The 15,248-nt window shown below is 47.1% G+C and overlaps 1 protein-coding gene across 6 annotated transcripts in view; it reads left to right on the forward strand.

Moving 5' to 3' along the window:
- The first annotated feature begins 1,422 nt into the window (after positions 1-1,422).
- The window catches only part of IQSEC2 (IQ motif and Sec7 domain ArfGEF 2), a 367,046-nt gene continuing 353,220 nt past the window's right edge, over positions 1,423-15,248 (forward strand). For all 6 annotated transcript variants that reach the window (XM_089692958.1, XM_089692961.1, XM_089692959.1 and 3 more), the window contains exon 1: positions 1,423-2,003. In XM_089692958.1, coding sequence (XP_089549084.1) covers positions 1,576-2,003 — 428 coding nt within the window. In that variant the 5' untranslated portion in view covers positions 1,423-1,575. The remainder of the gene's footprint in view (positions 2,004-15,248) is intronic.

The raw sequence follows: 15,248 nt of genomic DNA on the forward strand, positions 1-15,248 counted from the left end.
CCCCCACACTGATCACACATGAGATGCTTCACAGGATCCTATGCTGATACGCCCCTGCCCCCCCACACTGATCACACATGGGATGCTTCACAAGATCCTTTGCTAATACGCCCCTGCCCCCCACGCTGATCACACGAGATGCTTCTTAGGATCCTATGCTGATACGCCCCTGCCCCCTCCCACACTGATCACACATGGGATGCTTCACAAGATCCTTTGCTAATACGCCCCTGCCCCCCCATGCTGATCACACATGAGATGCTTCACAGGATCCTATGCTGATACGCCCCTGCCCCCCCATGCTGATCACACATGAGATGCTTCCCAGGATCCTATGCTGATACGCCCCCCCCCATGCTGATCACACTTGAGATGCTTAGCAGGATCCTATGCTGATTCGCCCCTGCCCCACCCCCACTGATCACACATGGGATGCTTCGCAGGATCCTATGCTAATACGCCCCTGCCCCCCCAAGCTGATCACACATGAGATGCTTCCCAGGATCCTATGCTGATACGCCCCTAGCCCCCCACGCTGATCACACATGGGATGCTTCGCAGGATCCTATGCTGATACGCCCCCCCATGCTGATCACACATAAGATGCTTCGCAGGATCCTATGCTGATACGCCCCTGCCCCCCCACGCTGATCACACATGGGATGCTTCGCAGGATCCTATGCTAATACACCCCTGCCCCCCCCCCACGCTGATCACACATGTGATGCTTCGCAGGATCCTATGCTAATACGCCCCTGCCCCCCCAAGCTGATCACACATGAGATGCTTCACAGGATCCTATGCTGATACGCCCTGCCCCACCCCCACTGATCACACATGGGATGCTTCGCAGGATCCTATGCTAATACGCCCCTGCCCACCCCCCCCACGCTGATCACACATGGGATGCTTCACAGGATCCTATGCTAAAAAAATAAAAACCCATTTCCTTCCAATCTGGGAGTATTTATTTCTGTAGAAAACATGGCGCCAGCCTTTCATTGTGATGAATGATTCCACCTGTGCATTGTAGGTAACTTTGTTTTGTGGTCCTCCTCAGTAGCCCCGCCCCCCGCTCTGCCCTGACCGGTCCACATAGGGATGCGTGATGCCCTCACACCGCTCCTACAAGGCAGCTCTAGCCACGTGTTTCCATCTCAGGTTGCTAGGTCTCTGCTATTTATGTTCCTGTCCCCGGCACTCCTCTCTCCGGGGGAATGATGGGACTTGTAGTTCTCCTCTCTCCCTTGTCAGCCCCCACAGGTGTCACTTTTGACAGGTCGGAGGTGGGCGGCACGCGCTGGTCTTCGCCTACACTCCTCCTGATTGGCCGGCCGTCTCGCTCCGCTCCCCGCCCACCCGCTTTCCATTGGACGAGCCCCGTCGGTGACGCAGTTCTCCGCCGGCCCGCCCCCGGCTCCTCCCCTCCTGTCAGTGCGCAGTGACTCTGCAGCAGTCGCCGCGGTAGCTCGTGTCCGCTCCGCCCCCGGCACCTCCGGCAGCACTATGCCCGGCCGCCCGACCTGAGCGCCGAGCTCCGCACCCCCGACCTCCGGCATCCCCACCCTGGCGGCCATGGAAGGGGGAGCCGGCTCGGGCCCCAACCCCGGCGGACAGGAGTCCCCGAACCGAGCCGTGGAGTACCTGCTGGAGCTCAACAACATCATCGAAAGCCAGCAGAAGCTGCTGGAGACCCAGAGACGCCGCATCGAGGAGCTGGAGGTGCAGCTGGACCGAGTCAGCCAGGAGAACCGGGAGCTGCGGGATACCCGGCAGGAGCAGCACCGAGCAGACTACCGGGAGCCGGGCGGAGGAGGAGGGTGCGGGGGGTACGGCCATCATCACCCCCAACACCATCATCATCACCACCGGGGGGACACCTACTCCACACCCCCGCCCCACCACCGGGCCTCCGCCAGACCACACCGAGCCGCGTCCCGCAGCTCCAGCCCCGGAGCCGGACACAGCACCAGCAACAGCCCGGCCACCACCCTGCAGAGGAAGTGAGTATCACCGGGGGGGACACCGGGAGATCGGGATAGGGGATGAGGAGGAAGGGGCAGAATGATGATGGGATGGGGAGGAAGGAGCACACTGACAGATGATGATGGGAGTAGATGGGATGGGGAGGAAAGAGCACACTGACAGATGATGCTGGGAGTAGATGGGATGAGGAGGAAGGGGCACACACTGACAGATGATGCTGGGAGTAGATGGGATGGGGAGGAAGGAGCACACTGACAGATGATGATGGGAGTAGATGGGATGAGGAGGAAGGAGCACACACTGACAGATGATGATGGGAGTAGATGGGATGAGGAGGAAGGAGCACACACTGACAGATGATACTGGGAGTAGATGGGATGAGGAGGAAGGGGCACACTGACAGATGATGGGATGAGGAGGAAGGGGCACACTGACATCTACTGATGGGGGTAGGTGGGATGAGGAGGAAGGAGCACACTGACAGATGATGATGGGAGTAGATGGGATGAGGAGGAAGGAGCACACTGACAGATGATGCTGGGAGTAGATGTGATCAGGGTGTGACATTGGGAATAAAGTGACTGGGGGGGAGTTGGGTGATATTCTATATTGGGATTGCGGGTGGTATCAGTCTCATGCTTCATATTCTGCTCTCAGGAAGGTGTAGCTGGAGGAGGATAGGACAGCGGGGATGGGATGGATGGGGGACCCAGGTAGAAGCAGAGCAGGGATCTCCGCAGGAGATGAATGGTACACAGGTGGGCTGTTCTGATGGATTTGTACGTGGCATCAGGAGGAGGGACGTCTTACTACAAGTTTTTGTGTGTGACATGGGGGGGGCATCGTATCACATGCTTGTGTCTGTGGCATGAAGAAGAATAAACATCTCATTACATAATAGTATCTGTGGTATCAAGAGGAAGGGGTGTCTTATTATACGACAGTGTATGTGGCATCAGGAAGAAGGGGCAACTTATTATATGACAGTGTCTGTGGCATCAGGAAGAAGGGGCATCCTATTATATGACAGTATATGTGGCATCAGGAAGAAGGGGCATCCTATTATATGACAGTGTATGTGGCATCAGGAAGAAGGGGCATCCTATTATATGACAGTGTATGTGGCATCAGGAAGAAGGGGCATCCTATTATATGACAGTATATGTGGCATCAGGAAGAAGGGGCATCCTATTATATGACAGTATATGTGGCATCAGGAAGAAGGGGCATCCTATTATATGACAGTATATGTGGCATCAGGAAGAAGGGGCATCCTATTATATGACAGTGTATGTGGCATCAGGAAGAAGGGGCATCCTATTATATGACAGTATATGTGGCATCAGGAAGAAGGGGCATCCTATTATATGACAGTGTATGTGGCATCAGGAAGAAGGGGCATCCTATTATATGACAGTATATGTGGCATCAGGAAGAAGGGGCATCCTATTATATGACAGTATATGTGGCATCAGGAAGAAGGGGCATCCTATTATATGACAGTGTATGTGGCATCAGGAAGAAGGAGCATCCTATTATATGACCGTATATGTGGCATCAGGAAGAAGGGGCATCCTCTTATATGACAGTATATGTGGCATCAGGAGGAAGGGACGTCTTATTATATAACAGTGTCTGTGGCATCAGGAGGAAGGGACGTCTTATTATATGACAGTGTCTGTGGCATCAGGAGGAAGGGACGTCTTATTATATGACAGTGTATGGGGTATTGGAAGCAGGGGCATCCTATTATATGACAGTGTATGGGGTATTGGAAGCAGGGGCATCCTATTATATGACAGTGTATGGGGTATTGGAAGGAAGGGGCGTCCTATTGTATGACAGTGTATGTGGTATTGGGAGGAAGGGGCATCCTATTATATGACCGTGTCTGTGGCATCTGGAGGAAGGGGCATCTTATTATATGACCGTGTATGTGGTATTTGGAACAAGGGGCATTTTATCACTTGTTTGGGTGTGCGGCATCTGGAGGAAGGGGCATCTTATTATATGACCATGTATGTGGTATTGGGAGAAAGGGGCATCTTATCTCTTGTTTGGGTGTGCAGCATCAGGAGGAAGGGGCATCAGTGCATTGATGTGATCAGGGTATCACTCTGGGAATAAAGTGACCAGTGGGGGCGGCCAGGTGATATTATATATTGAGATTGCAGGTGGCATCAGTTTATTTTCCTCCCTCATGGTTTGTGTGATGAAGATGTAGATGATGGCAGTACAGAAGGATAGGACAGCAGGGATGGGATGGGAAGACCCAGGTAAAGAAAGAGGCAGTGCAGGGATCTCAGCAGAATTGTATGGTCTACTAGTAGGCTACTCTGATGGGATTGCATGCGGCATCAGGAGAATGGTCAGGTGGTGTCAGTGCAGTGATGTGATCAGGGTGTTACATTAGGGCTAAAATGACAAGTTGGGGTTGCAGGTGGTATTTACCATCAGGGTGTAAATAGAAGCAATGCACAGGGTTAAACAGCAGGGATGGGATGATGGGGGGTGGTAATGAGTGCCAGATGGACGGCTGTGAATTTTCAGGATCCTTTTACACGTGGCATCGGAAGCACAGTTCTGTGTGATGGGACGGAAGGTGTACATGGCACCCCCTGGTAGTACAGTCATAGCTAGGAATGGGGCAGGGATAGGCTCAGCTTCATGATCATGAATTATGTTAGAAGTTGAGGCTGTGATGGTTTTGCAGTGCCTATTGGTAAGGGGCTTTAGAATGCTCAGTAGTGGCGGTGTGTGCCATCCGGGTGACAGTGCAGTGCCCAGGTCTTGTAGGAAGGGGAAGGATCTGGGATGACATTGATTGACATAGTCACATGAGAACTGGAAGGAAAAGTGGGGTGCTGGGTGTAGTTTTCTTATGGCTGTATATGTAATCTGGAGGAACTTTCCGTTCTCTGCATTGGTGTGATGGGGTTGTCAGGTGTAAGAAGGTGGAGGTAGTTAGAGCTGGAGTTGGGGTTTCCAAGGATGAAGGACTGGTAGAGCCACTGCAGGCATTAGCCCGGTTCTCTGTATGTGCCAGATCAAGATGTCTGTCTGAAAAGCTTTGTGTATGAAATGATACAAGGAATCCTGTTCCAATGATATGTATTTCCTTTGTAACACACTCCATACACCAGATACAAAGTGACAAGTGAGCTGCCCTGTATTTGTGGTGTCTTGTATCATGACATAGACGATGGACATCCTAGGGCTTTCTTTCTCAACAGTGTTACCCCAGAGGAACCTTTTAAAAAAATATTTTCAGGTCTCGGGGATCCCCTTCTAAAACCAACTAATTTGGGTTAGTCTAAAAAATGCCCCCTACATGGGTGGCTGCTGGGAAGAATGCCCCTGTACAGTAGGGATCAGACTGCCACTTTACAGAAGTTTGGGGGGAGATTTACTAAAACTGGAACCTGTGCAATCGGCTTCCAAGGTCAGCTTGTTCAATTAAGCTTTGACAATAAAACCTGGAAGCTGATTAGTTTCTGTACAGAGTTGCACCTGATTTTGCACTCTCCAGTTTTAATAAATAACGCCCTTGGTGTTTTCTGGCTGTCTCTTCCAAGTGCTGTTGGTCCTGGAACCCTGGAGTCACCATCAGGTGAGCGCTCAGTTATCTTCTACTTGGGGAACCCCTAGGAACCTCTAGTTGAGAAAGGTTGCACAAGGAGCTTTGTCAACCGATAACTGCAGCATCATTTGTGGTTCTTCAGTTGCATCTGAGCTGCTTCCCTCTGAGCTGCTTTTATATTCCCATTGACAAGTAGAAAACAGTTTTGATACCCTTAGGCTTTGATTTGGTGGGATTGTACCATCAGTATGCAGATGGGACAATGGAGGAGCAACTGAGCTGCCTTGGTCTTGTGAGACCTAGGATTCTAGCACATGGGGAATATATGATCACCATGTATAATACATAAGGGGGGGATATGATCTCTATGTATAATACATAAGGGGGATATGTGATCAACATGTATAATACATAAAGGGGGGGGGGGGGCATGATCACCATGTGTAATACATAAGGGGGGTATGATCAGTATGCAGATGGGACAATGGAGGAGCAACTGTGCTGCCTAGGTCTTGTGAGACCTAGGATTCCAGCACATGGGGAATTGAGAAGGTGATGCTATTCCAGCATTGTAAGCCTCATTTACATTGGGCTCTTAGCCCCCACTGCATTAGACTCCGGCATTTAGGTATGCTGGAAGTCATCAGCAGAGGCTGACAGCAGCTGCATCTGGATGGTGCCCCGAGCAGTATTGGGGTTTAGGGCAGTATGTGTCCGGGGATGAATGCCTGGACCCCAGACCACTTGTGTTCTGGGCATTCGTCCATGGGTGCATACTGCCCTAAATATTAGTTGGACCACATGATGGACCATCTAGCTGCCAGCCTCTCATAGAGTTTTGCAGGCTCTGGCAGCAGGGCTGGACTGTAACCTGTGTCCTCCACCCATACCTAAACGTTGGAGTCCCAGCACTGATCCTTTGTGATAAGGTGGCATTCAGAAGATACAACCACTGGAAAGTGTTTTTTTGTATTGTAAACATGGTCTAGTGTGCACAGACTGGGCATGCAGATATTGATGCACTGTGGGACACCCCCAGAACCAGCTTTATTTCTGGGGTAATCCATCCCAGGCAATCTTGGCCTCTCCAGTGATAATTGTATTCTATCTTTGAGCTTCCTTATTGAGAACATAGAGAAAACGAGTTGGTTTGTGGTTGTGGCCGAGGAAAGGGGAAGACAAACAATGGCGTGACAAGTAAGATGATGTTTGGTGTGATACGGAGCTGTGAGAGGGTGCAGGCGGCATGAGCAGGAATACATGTCATGTCCAAAATATAGTTAGGAGGGGCTTATGTATTGGCATTATTAACGAGTATTTTGTATTTTAAAGGCACACTGTACTCAGAATTGTAAATTAGGCCTTGAGATGAAAACAGGGAGCATATTCTCCATACATCACTATGTAGCACCAGACGCCCAACTCCCTTTATTGGTAAGAGAGGAAGTACCACAGCACAGACTTTGGCATGACAATGGAGCACGAGTGCCTATGTGAGGTGCTCTGTGGACTTTGGTTGCAGTGGATTAGAAATAACTTGGATTAATGTGAATTTGTTGCTGTTCTGGACACAGAGACCTCTTGCTGCATGGTAGTGCAGGCACAATTTTACACACAATCAGTTTGTCTGTAAAGTGCACTGATTAACTTAACCACTTGCTGCCCAACATACGAGTATACATGGCCTGGGCAGCAAGCAGTTATAACAGAACTATGGTTGCAGCTGCCTTTTTACTTTTACAGTGCATTGAAGCCCCCCCAACCTCGTTGCCCACAGCCGTTCTCGGGCTCTCCCATTCCAGCAGGGAACCTATTGCTTTAAAAAATCCTGGATTCTTTTTTAGATACACAGAATATAACTGGATATAACATTTATGGTATAAAGTTGATCCAGGAAATATCCGATTGCCTCTCAGGTTATCAGGAAGGAATTTTTTTTCCCCTGCAGGAGCAAATTGCATCATGCTTTGCTGGGTTTTTTGCCTTCCTCTGGATCAACTGTGGGTGTAGGATTATAACTTTTTTTTTTTTTTTTTTTTAATGGTTGAATTGGATGGACTCTTGTCTTTTTTCAGCCAGGCTAACTATGTAACCTGGTACAACTGTAAGTAGTCAGGCCAGCTGACCACAAAGGAAATGGAGGAACATCTGTTCCCTGATCTCCTCTGTGAAGCCGATGAATGAAGCTGGAAGCGACAAAGATTTAGTCACTTCCGATTTCACTGCTATCTTTCCATGGCTGGTACAGCCAGGGAAGCATGTGATCAAACACAATCTGCATTTGATCAGTTGCTTTGTAGGACAGGGGAGATATCAGGAATCTAATAGACTCCTAATGTCTCAATAAAGAGTACCTGCCACTGCAGAAAGCTATCACAAGAAGCTTGTTCACCCCTTGTGGTGGCAATAAAGGTTAATGGGTGGAACAAAAAAAAAAGTGTAAAAATAAAATAACAGAATCCCCTCATCCTCAAACTCATGTTGGTCCACCACACATATGTAAACGGAGATTGCACCACATGTGAGGTATCATTGCAAATGTCGAAGTGATATCAAGAATTCTAGCGCCAGAGTTCACATTTAACTCTAGACTGGTGACCTGTAAAGGCTTTTAAAGAACTGCCTATGGAAAATGATAGGTACCGTAGTTTGTTGCCATTTCACAGGCATGTGCATTTTAAAATTTTGATATGTTTGGTATTTACTTGACGCAGCATCATCTTTTATATTTTACCAAAAAACTGAGTATGTTTGTGTGCACTAAAATTGGATTAAGTGCTTGGCGTCCCCTTCCTCCCATTACAGCATTCAAGTGAATATAAACTTTACAGACACATTCATTGAATGTGGAAAGTGGATGTCTGGGGCTGGAATAGCCAAACAATGTTCACTTTGAGGTTAGTTAAATGAAATGTTTGGGTTTAGCATTGCTGTAGTGTTTGCTGGCTAATGGAGGCTCAATGCCTGCTTTTTTTTTTGACATGACTAACATTTTAAATTACACATGGATGTAAGATGTGAGATGCACAGTAATTCCTGATATACACAGATAATACCTGTAGTGGTGTTTTTGATCAGATTATTGGAAAGGATAACATTAGGACTCCAGTGTCAGATTTTTTTATTTCTCTCATTTTTGTTCTGGCAGTGGAGAGGGCAGGCTGACTATAGATTATTATTATTTATTTATTTTTTTGATCAGCCCGCGCTTAAAAAAAAAAAAAAAAATTCCCCATTCACATATTCAATGTGGATGGAAGAATTCTACCCGCTGTGCTATTGTATTCTGACTTCGAATCCACGAATCACTGCTACAGCTGATTGGCTGCGTGTGCTGATCAACACAAAATTACCATTATTCCCATTCAAGAGGAGTTGATTACTAGGTTGGCTTTTCTTGAATGGGAATGGCCATAGATGGATGAATAATTACCTGGTGTCTGGTGAACAGGTCAAATTTCGATCCATCTATGGTCCACTTTAGAACATTGTGGCCTCTGATTAATCTCCCACCCCTGGAGAGCAGTCCCCTTGGTAAAATACTTACCTTCTTCCTTGTTTTAGAGATTCTCACTGTCAGGCACTGCTGGCCCTGGCCCCAGCAGATCCTCCTCTTAATATGTGCTATACCCCGATAATTCCTATGAGTGAGCCATTATTGTGGTGGCATCTAACCATCTAGTAGAGTAAGACTCATCCATAGGAATGGTATGCTTGGTTCACATGCTCAGTAAAAAAAAGACCTGATAAGGATGTTTTTGTTGCAAAAGCTGTGCAGCACCAGGCAGGGTCACAGAGTGATGATCGCTAGATCCAAGAGGAAGGGAAGTAATTGGCCAGATGGGCTGGAATTAAAGCCCAACTCCAGGCAACAAAACAATTTTCCCCTTGCAGTCGGGCTGTGCCCATACTGCACCGGCGAACTGTTCCTTTTTGTCTTGGGTTGAGGCAAAAACTTATATTCACCAAATCCTTTATTCCACTTGAAAACTGCACTTCCCCCATGGCCCAACGGTGGACTCTTCCTGGTCCAAGGAGCCTGCTCTGTGCTTAATGACATATGGAACAGTCCACAACTCGACACTGCTGGAGAGTGGGGGTGCCAGACCGAGCCTTGTGCTGGGAGGATCTGAAGATTAGACGAGTATATCACCTTTCTCCTCTCCCCTAGAAAAAATGAGCAGTTAACCCGTGTAGCCTCACTGCATGGGAATTTTTTTTGCTTACAGATGGGCTTTAAAGGACAACTCTGACTAGGGTACAACTGTACTATACGTTGATGCTGTCAGCACAGGCTCAGTTATTATAGCATTTTATCACTGTAATGTTTAGGCAGAATTAACATTTTCAAATGTTCCTTATAACAAATATTCATTTTTTTATTTCAGCCTACTTTTATAATTAGCACTTAAAGCCCTACTCCAGACAAAAAAGAAATCCCTTGTAGTTGAGCTGTGCTCGCAATGCAAGGGCTAATTGCTCATTTATGCCTAGGGGAACCACAGAAGAGGATATACTTCCCAGATCCCCTGCTCCACCTCACAGCTAGACCAGTCCCTGCAGCTCCTGTACTCTAGCGGTCTAGGGTTCTGATGTCATCAAGACCCGTGCAGGAGCCATAGCCCTGCTCTGGATGTGATAATGCGGATGGACAGTTCACCGCCGGATAGTGGGGGAGCACTGCCTGCCAGGGGAGCAGTGGATTAAGTAAAACGGTTTCTTCTCTCTTCTCTAGACAGTACCAGCAAGCAGTTAACTTTTGCGGTGCCAGCACAGCCCCACAGTAAGGGATAATATTTATATCTACCTGGAGATGACCTTTAATGCAAAACTGCCTAAAAAATAACAACCCAAAACCTCCCCCTGCCCTATGCAAGGCATTCTTGAGTGCCTGAATGTAGCATTTGACAGCGTGGCAGTAAAGGTGTCTTTTTTTTTCTTTTCAGATTCCATGCCCCCCCCCCCCCACAATACAGCTTTGAGGACTAAGCAGCCCACCCATCAGTAGTCCCCAGTGCCATCATTTATATTAAGTGCCCAGTCATACTGGTGCTATTTGGGAATTTAAATTGCACCTGAAATCGCATCTAATGAATGTGAATGTCAGTGTCTTAACATTTGCGACTTGCTGCATCGCGATTTCTAAAGTAGTTCTTGCATTACTTTTTCTGCAGTTTTGTTGCAATTTCATATACATAGAATATAATTGAAATTACAAGAAATTGTTGAAAATCTTCACAAGTAGCAATAAAGTCTTCAGAAATCGTGCTGAAATTGCAAACAAATCACGCAATTTTAAATTGCAGCAGTGTGACTGGTGACTAAAGTTGCCAACAGATACACTATATTGCCAAAAGTATTAATACGCCTACCTTTACACACACATGAACTTTATTGGCATCCCAGTCTTAGTCCGTAGGGTTCAATATTGAGTTGGCCCACCCTTTGCAGCTATAACAGCTTCAACTCTTCTGGGAAGGCTGTCCACAAGGTTTAGGAGTGTGTCTATGGGAATGTTTGACCATTCTTCCAGAAGTGCATTTGTGAGGTCAGGCACTGATGTCAGACGAGAAGGCCTGGCTCGCAGTCTCCGCTCTAATTCATCCCAAAGGTGTTCTATCGGGTTGAGGTCAGGACTCTGTGCAGGCCAATCAAGTTCCTCCACCCCAAACGCCTCATCCATGTCTTTATGGATCTAGCTTTGTGCTCTGGTTCGCAGTCATGTTGGAACAGGAAGGGGCCATCCCCAAACTATTCCCACAAAGGTGGGAGCATGATATTGTCCAAAATGTCTTGGTATGCTGACGCCTTAAGAGTTCCCTTCACTAGGACTAAAGAGCCAAGCCCAACCCCTGAAAAACAACCCCACACCATAATCCCCCTCCCTTAGCACAATGCAGTCAGGCAAGTACCGTTCTGCTGGCAACCACCAAATCCAGACGTGTCCATCAGATTTCCAAACAGGGAAGCGTGACTGGTCACTCCAGAGAACATGTCTCCACTGCTCTAGAGTCCAGTGGCGATGTGCTTTACACCACTGCATCCGACGCTTTGCATTGCACTTGGTGATGTAATCCTTGGATGCAGTTGCTCGGCCATGGAAACCCATTCCATGAAGCTCTCTACGCACTGTTGTGCGAATCTGAAGAACACACGAAGTTTGGAGGTCTTTAGCCATTGACTCTGCACACAGTTGGTAACTTCTGCGCACTGTGTGCTTCAGCATGCGCTGACCCCGATCTGTCATTTTATGCAGGCTACCAATTCTTGGCTGAGTTGCTGTTGTTCCCACTTGCTTACATACTGTTATAATACCACTAATCGTTGCCTGTGGAATATTTAGTAGGAAGGAAATTTCATGGATGGACTTATTGCACAGGTGGCAACCTATCACGGTACCGCGCTTGGAGTCACTGAGCTCCTGAGAACGACCCATTCATTTAATGAGAGGTTTGTAGAAGCAGTCTGCATGCCTACGTGCTTGATTTTATACACATGTGGCCATGGAGGTGATTGGAACCCCTGAATCCAATGATTTGTAGGGGTGTCCCAATACTTTTGGCAAAATAGTGTATGTTGTTTAAATATGTAGGGATGGGCATTGCAAGTGCTAAGAACTAGACTAATAATCCCTGATTTCTTTATGAGACTGTCTGTGCCTATAGCCATCAGATTCTTCTTTTTTTTTTTCCTGCTTTGGAAAAGGGAGATTCCATTTGGCAGCTGTCAGCGACACAGGTAGTTCATATTTCTGACCCTTTCACAAATCGTGCCTAGAATTGTATTATAGAGATTATTGATCAGGGATTGTGGCATCAAGAACCAGGTGGCAGTTGCAGAACATGCCATTGATTTGGCAAGTGATGTTGTGGCATTAGGTGAGGCTGTCTGTGTTCAGTGTTGTGATGATGGCAGTTACTAACAAAGAATATATGAGTGTGTGTGTGGCCTGAGGCTGATAATGACAAATGCTAATTGCTTTAGTGATTCTGGGGTACTGTGCTTGGCATTTAAGATTGCAGTGACTTGTGTAGGTGGTACGTGCCTCATGTTGATAAAGACATGATGTTAAGCTACTTGGCAGTGGGAGACTGGTGAGGGGTTGTGCATTTAACATAGCAAAATAACTTACAAAAAAATCCAAATCCCTGGCGGATCTAAATATGTGGAAGGTTTCCAAGCTAAATAATTTACTGTAACATCCTACTGCAAGGTCAAGGGGTCTACTTTGTAGTCCTACACCTACTTTCAAAACAGAGGTGGAAAATTTAAAGGTAATGTCCACGCAGACTTGTTGTTCTAGTCGTAGGTGGACACTAGTGGGCTAAGTCACTTTCTGGCTTTTTTTCCTTGCAGAGCACAGGGATCCGTTCTTCACATTGGAATTTGTTGCTTATTCCTCCTGTGCTGGAGGGAGACCATATTCTGATGACCATTGTAGCCAAGGAGATCCAGAGTCAGGTATTGCACTGTCAGAACTTGGATCCAGATACAGGTAGTGTGGTGCCAGAACTGGCATTCGGATGCAGGGAGTGTGTTGCCCGAACTGGCATCCAGATGCAGGGAGTGTGGTGCCCGAACTGGGATCCAGATACAGGTAGTGTGGTGCCGGAACTGGGATCCAGATACAGGTAGTGTGGTGCCGGAACTGGGATCCAGATACAGGTAGTGTGGTGCCGGAACTGGCATCCGGATGCAGGGAGTGTGGTGCCCGAACTGGCATCCGGATGCAGGGAGTGTGGTGCCCGAACTGGCATCCGGATGCAGGGAGTGTGGTGCCCAAACTGGCATCCGGATGCAGGGAGTGTGGTGCCCAAACTGGCATCCGGATGCAGGGAGTGTGGTGCCCAAACTGGCATGATAGGAGGGGAGAGAGCAGAGTGATGAGCTTATCGGTCTGCTGCTTCTCCATTTGCTGTCCAGTCACAGGCTGGAGAAGGGGCAAGACCTGTAAGTGACACTCGACTACAGCAGAGAAAGTTCAGGTCTCCTACCTGGCTCTGTGGCAGAGCTGTATACGCTTCTGGACTGGATGGTCAGACATACAAATGCTATGACATGTAAGACAGTTCCCATATACTGTATGTATTTTATCTGGTCAGCTGGAGTTCAGCTTTAATGATTGCCAGATAATGGTTGCAAGATATTTGGAGCAGAGTATGGAGGTATGATGATGTGATTTAAAGGAGAAGTACAACCAAAGCTGGATCACAGGTATGCACTTAGTTCTGCACCCCTGTGACTTGTTTTCAGCTGAAAGCAGGCTAAAGTCTGCTGTCAGCTGGCGTCACAGAGCTAGTCCAGACTGGGGAAAGATCATGATTATATGGATCCACCTAGGAGCCTGGGCCTGCACCTGATTGTCACTGTTCTCTGCTCAGAATGTGGAACTGACTGATCAGTGGTGTTTGATTGCTCAGTTCTATACATTAAAAAAAGAAAATCTCATACTTCACTTTTAAAGTACATGTGAACTCCCACCTTGTAAAACAACCTATTAAGTTTAAAATATAAATGAAAGGCAAAATATTTGTGTATAGATATATAAAAAAAATTCTAAATCCTTTTTTTCTCCTTTTTATAAGTGATCACATTCCCTCTGTTCTCAGCTACATAAGGAGCTCAGGGAGTAGAAACAGCAGGACACTGGTCTTCCCAGTGAATGGCTTTGCAGGGAGTGTGTCAGGACAAGTCTGATAATTGGAGAAGAGCAGACTGGGTTCCCAGCACAACTAGAGAAATGACCACGCTGTGCTCTCCTGCTTAGTATGTTCAGCTTTTAATAGGAAAGCAGAGGGACTAGCAGGAACACCAGTGATTTCACACAAAGGAAGCAATACAAAGAGAACAGGATACATACCAGTCCATGGTATACCAGGCACATATCAGAAATATGAAATGTTTGGGTAACATATTCTTTAAGTTAGTGACATGTTACAATCTCACTGTACAACCCCTGTAGATTTACCAAAGCCATGTAATACGAGGGTGTACCTGAACAATCCATTCAGTTTATTTCTAATCAGGCTAAGCCTTGGACAACATAGTTGTTGGTAGGTCTAGATCAGGAGTAGGAGACCTTGGCACTCCATCTGTGGTGAAACTACAAGGCCTCTGGAAATCATGTCTGTGGATGTCAGTCTTACAATGCCTCATGGGAATTGTAGTTCCACAACAGCTGGAGTGCCAAGGTTGCCTACTGCTGGTCTAGATATGTGTGTGTGGCCAGTTTTAGATTCTCCAACTACTTTAGGGTTTCTCAACCAGGGTTCTGTGGATCCCTAGGGTTCCTCCACAGGTTGCCAGGGGTTCCTTGAGCAATGAGTAATTTTTGCCTCTCATGTAAGTTCCCACTGACATCATTGATCTTTTTAGCGATCTGTAAGGGGGTAATTCTTCCCAATGACCACAAGTGTAAGGAGCATTCTTGCCTCTATCACACTGATGTATCATGAATTGTGGATAAAGTCATTTTAGCGGGGTTCCCTGAGACCGGAAAGTTATGTCAAGAGTTCCTCTGCATTGAAAAGTTTGAGAAAGGCTGAACTGCATAGTGCAAGGGAGCAATTAAACAATTTGTTCAATGTGAATTCCATTTGGTAGGGCCTTATCGTACAGAGGGGTTGATTTACTAAAACTGGAGAATGCAAAATCTGGTGCAGCTCTGTACAGAAACCAATCA

This window comes from Staurois parvus, unplaced genomic scaffold (assembly GCF_062004578.1).
Source record: "Staurois parvus isolate SC_StPar_1 unplaced genomic scaffold, SC_StPar_1.0 ptg000608l, whole genome shotgun sequence".
NCBI classification, from domain to species: domain Eukaryota; kingdom Metazoa; phylum Chordata; class Amphibia; order Anura; family Ranidae; genus Staurois; species Staurois parvus.